Source organism: Triticum dicoccoides, chromosome 5B (assembly GCF_002162155.2).
Source record: "Triticum dicoccoides isolate Atlit2015 ecotype Zavitan chromosome 5B, WEW_v2.0, whole genome shotgun sequence".
NCBI lineage: Eukaryota > Viridiplantae > Streptophyta > Magnoliopsida > Poales > Poaceae > Triticum > Triticum dicoccoides.
This window is the reverse complement of record NC_041389.1, coordinates 440,351,855-440,356,958: the sequence shown is the minus strand read 5'-3', so window position 1 is coordinate 440,356,958 and position 5,104 is coordinate 440,351,855. Positions and strand designations below refer to the sequence as shown.

The window sequence follows — 5,104 nt, the reverse complement described above, 5'->3', positions numbered from 1 at the left end:
CACGAGGGGGTCTTGAATCCGATAGGATCTTCTCCGAAGAGGCCGCGGTCTCTCACGAGGAGGAGATCCGATGGATGAGCGAAGCTATATCTCTAACTTGAGCTAAATCAACGCTAAATCTAACTAGGAGGAGGTGAAGGAGTATATATAGTCTAGGGCCACGAAGGGGTAAGTGAAGGGGTACATGGGCTGCGGCCCAACACACTGTGCGCAGACAGGCGTCGGACGTCCGGAGGGTTCCGGTCGTCCGGAGGCTCGGGAAGGTCCGGACGTCCGGTGCTCTTCGGACTTCCGTAGATTCGGCTCGGGTGCGCTTCGGTCGGACGTCCGGAGGGGCCGGTCGTCCGGAGGCTCGCGGGGTCCCGGACGTCCGGAGTTCTTCGGATGTCCGCAGATTCGGTTCGGTGGTCGCTGGCACGGTCGTCCGGAGGGGGCCGGTCGTCCGGAGCCTGGGAGTCGTCGGACGTCCGGTCCTGGTCGGACGTCCGGCCGCTGTAGCTTCGGGCAGCTTCTTCTCTTGGTCCTTGTACTTGGTGTCCTCGCCGTCTTGTCCATGGTCTTCCTCCTTGTTCCTGGTCATGCATAGCATATATATATGAGGTAGTAACCATGTCTCACATGTGGGAAGTGAAGGTTCGGAGAGGAGCGAGTTCACCTTGTGTCCAAGGGCGTATAGTTGAGGTCTCGTCATAAGTCCCCTTGGGGCTTGGAGAGTAGTCGGAGTGTACATGAGGATGAACGTGGGATGCTCCACATCATCGGTTAATCAGGGCGTCAACTTTTACCTCTGTTTTCCCGCAAAAGGAAAAAAAACTTTTACCGCTGTTGCGGCCGCTCTTGTAGACAAGAACACTAATCTGGGAGCCATCAGGTACAAGAGAAACAAGTGTTGCTAGTGGGCTTAACACTGCTTCTCGTGCTCGATTGACAACAAAGATATTACTGTAGTAGGCTTAATCCTGTACTTCCTTCATTTCATGATGTAGTGCATCCATATTTTTTGAAATTTAAGTTTGATCATAAATTTAACCAATGTGAACCGCTACGGCGGGAGCAAAAATTATGCCATTGAAAACTTCTTTCAAACACGAATTCAATGGTATAATTTTTGCTCCCGCCGTAGTCGCCCACGTTGGTTAAAATTAAATCTCAAAAAACATGGGCGCACTACATTATAAAATGAAGGGAGTATTCCTCTAGAAATTATTGAGCAATAAATAAAACGTGTCTTTATCCTAAAAAGACCTGGAACATTGGTGGGATAGGTCTAATTTTCTCTTCGTGGAGGGGTGGGATATACATACTCCTCGTACGTTGGCACACATCACATGCAATGATTCACCGATAGGAAAAGAAAACGAAAAACAGGAGCAGCAGGCTGCAGCGAGAACAGGCTATACTGCCTCTCCCGAAACAGAAATATGCCACACTCGCCTTTCGGGGCGTGCAGCAAGCATGGCGTTGATTCATAATGCAAAGCTTGCTGCTGCTACAGCGCTCGCTCCAAAATCCATTGAAAGTTTCTCTACAGAAGAGTTCAGCGGGACCACGTACGCTGGACTCCGATCCATAAGTACCATGAGTCGAGTGCCAGCCACGTTGCACCAGTGCAGCGAACAGGAGGACATCGGGCAAGAGCCGACGCCATGGCGAGGCGAGCCACCCGGCATCCAGCGTGAGCCAAGCGCTCCAACAAGTTTTAGCACCGGCGTGTCCGGCGTCGACGCTCGACATGGCTGCCTCCAAAAAAAGCCAAAGCCAAGTCACACGATGACATTTACGAGGAGAGGGGCAAGAGGCGTAGTGCTAGGGGAAAAGATCGCTGCATTTTGGAACGCTGCGGCCTCTCTGCTGCTCCCACTGCATCGATCTCCGGCGCGACGTACGGCGAGCACATGCATGCATGGCATTGGCATTGGGATGGCAGCGCAGGCCCAAAAGCTACAGCGATCGATCCAACCCGCGACTATACTACACGGGTGGAGTGTTCAGCTAAGCAAAGCTGCCAGCACTGCGCTGCGCTGCACGCACCTCTCCCTTGCGCATGCAGTCCGGCCAGGCGGCGAGGCGTGATCAGCTCAGCTCAGCGCAGCATATGCTCCGTCCGTGCTACAGCGACACGCGCTGACATGCACATACCGTAGGGCAAAGTACGTCGCCATAAATTTGTCCCGGAGCTCCCTCCATCCATGTATCCACCCGTGATGAATGCAGCTAGCGGCCGCGTGCGCCCCCTGCGCCGGTATTAAAGGCGACTGATCGATCGATCGATCAGTTGATGGCGGGAGTAAAAACGGAAAGGCATGCAGGGCAGAAGCGAGTAAAATCGGCAGAAAGAGCCAGAGGCCCTTAATGCGGGCAGAACTAATCAAGGAGGAGGAGAAGAACCTTAACATTGCTCGCGAGACGCGGGAGTTAAATGCGGGGGCAGGACGCGGGCGAACGGTCGCATTGATTCATGGCGAGAAAGACAGAAAAATCGGGCCAAGAACAGTGGAGCACGTCATGGAGTGTGCTGCTACAGTTCTGCTGCATGGATCATCGCGCTGGGCAGAACTGATCTTTTTTTTTTATCCCTGGATCAATGGAGGGGACGGGAAGCATTGGTCTGTGCAGAATTAAGCACCCGAACAAATGCCCAAAGTGAGTGAGGTGGGGAGGAAAATAGCTCAGCAAAGAACGGAATGCAACAGTTGTCTATCTTCTTTAGGAGTAGCAATGGCACGCAGGCGGGGAATAGCGACTAGCAAACCTGGACCCATCAGTAAAATTGTCCCAAGGCACGCAGCTCAGCTAGCGACGACAAGAACGAAAAGGAAAAAAAATAGGAGTACTCAGGAGCACGCACGGAATCCATGGCCATGCAGGCAGCCCCGATCCCCAGATACAATTCCTCGCCAGCTAGCTGATCGATCAGGCAGTACATTCCCCAGCAAGAACGAAATCAGCAAATGCCCATGGCGCCACAGCTAGGAATTTGAGCAACAGTAAATAGAAATAAAAATGAAATAAAATAGAGGACCACCTAAATTAATCCAGCCAAGAACGAAGGAACGCTCGCTACAGATTAACCTAATGTAAGCTAGCCATGCACCGCCGCGGAGGGGAACGTCGTCAAGCGCGAATGCTATAGCTAAGCTGAACAAGAGAAGCACATGCAGGTACCTATCGGAGGCTAGCCACGGTGACGGTGGGGCGATCAGCTAGCTCAGCTCTGGCCCAGGACGCCAGACGCATCGTGCACGCGGACGGTCGCCGGCCAGGGGGACCGGGGTCCGTCAAATGCTGGGCGGCTTCTTGCCGAGGGTGTGCTTGTTGTTGTGCATCCACACCTTGAGGACGTGGCGCTTGACGCCCACCTCGTCGCAGAACTGCAGCACGGCCGCCTCGTCGTGCTTCTGGATGCGCCACCCCACGCGCTCCGCGAAGGCCAGCATCTTGTCCTTCTGCTCCTGGGTGAACTTGGTGCGGAACCGCTTCTTGCCGGACCCGGACCCGGAGCCGTACCCCGACGGGCCGGCGCCAAGGGACATGCTGCTCAGCGGGGCCAGCGCCGACATGGGCCCCGCCGCCATGCCCGACAGCTCGTCTGCGTCGTCGCGGCCGCTGTGGGAGGTGGACGGGAGCGCGAGCGGGCGCGGGTGCCCTGCGGCTGCCGCGGCGGCGGCGGCGGCCGCGGCCATGTGGTGCTGGTGGTGGTGCAGGTAGCCCGCCGGGGTGCGGTAGTAGGGCGAGAACTGGTGGTGCGGCACGCCTCCGTAGGGGACCATTGCGGTTGGAGAGAAGGGCGAGCCCTCGCCCCCCGCGGGGAAGTCGGACTCCCTCCGGTGGAAGTTGCGGTGGCAGTTGCACGCGGCGCAGCGGAGCGCGTCGATGCTGCCCTCCTCGCCGGCGGCGATGAACTCGCCGCAGCCGTCGACGGCGTGCCCTCCGATACTGACCGCGTGGTTCTTGAGGCACTCGCGGTACCTGGCACCGCCGCCGGGGGCCTTGGCACGGCCGCCAAGCTCACCACCACCACTACCACCATACTGACCGCGTGGTTCTTGAGGCTTGTTGGGCGCAACCCCGGCGCCGCCAAACCCCGTGGACAGCGGCGGCGGAGGCTCGTAGCTGGAGCTCACCGGCATGGGCATGGACATCTGCATCTCCTCGTCGCCGTCGTCGTGGTCGTCGAAGTCCATGCTCGCCGACGGCCCGTGTGTAGCCAGGCTAAGCCTCTGGGTTTGCCGGCGTGTTCTCGAGGGGAGGCCGGGCTAAGAGGGGCTTAGCAAGGGTTAAAACTGGGATGAAGGGATAAGAGACGCAGGAGAGAGTGTGGACACCATCTGGCTAGCTGCCAGTTTTGACGACGCGCCGCTGCACCAAGGCTGCTGCAGCGCCTAGGCGATGATGTAACCCTCTCCCTCCCTAGCTTCTCTCTCTGTAGCGAACTCGCTTTCTCTCCTGTTCACCGCCTCCCTCTCGAGTCGCGCACTTGTCTGATCTCCCCTCTCCTCTCTCTCCCTGTGTGCATCCCGGCCGAGGCGTGATGTATGTTCTTTTGCTTCGTGCTCATGTCTTTGCTGGCTGTCCCTCTCCGCCCCGCCCTTTTCATCCGGTTTGGCTCCAATGCCTTTTAAATTGGGGTTCCGAATATTTGATCGTGACTTCTGGTCTTTGCATCTCTTTTCTTTTCTTATTACTCGTGTCTAGAGCATGGTCAACACATTATCCCGCTTCTTGTGTTTTTTTCAGGAGGTGAAATGAAATTCATGAAGGCCATGCCGCTAGATGCATGGACAGGCCTCTCCGGCAGCGTCAAGCAAATTTATTTACTCTAACCCAAAACTGTTTTCCGGGTCGAGTGATGTAAGCAACGCTAGAGCTAGCCTTTCCCCAGAGCATCGAAGTGCGCAACACGTCATTTTCAGGTCCTGATTAAGTAGTCTCTGCACCACACGCAAGCATACAAAACCCTCGCTGTGCTCCTCCTGCACACTGTGCGTTGCGTTTCTACCGCCCGTCGACCATGTAGAGCAGAAGACGTCGAGGATGGTAACGCAGTGCGTTTCTACCGCTCGCTCGGCTTCAGGTTTAGAGACTACCATAAACTAGCTCCATG

General features: G+C 56.2%; 1 protein-coding gene across 1 annotated transcript; it reads right to left on the bottom strand.

Moving 5' to 3' along the window:
• Positions 1-2,944: 2,944 nt before the first annotated feature.
• On the bottom strand, positions 2,945-4,575 carry LOC119310256 (zinc-finger homeodomain protein 1-like). Its single transcript, XM_037586060.1, has one exon. The coding sequence runs from the start codon at positions 4,182-4,184 to the stop codon at positions 3,279-3,281; it is 906 nt and encodes a 301-aa protein (XP_037441957.1). The 5' UTR covers positions 4,185-4,575; the 3' UTR covers positions 2,945-3,278.
• Between the last annotated feature and the right edge of the window lie 529 nt (positions 4,576-5,104).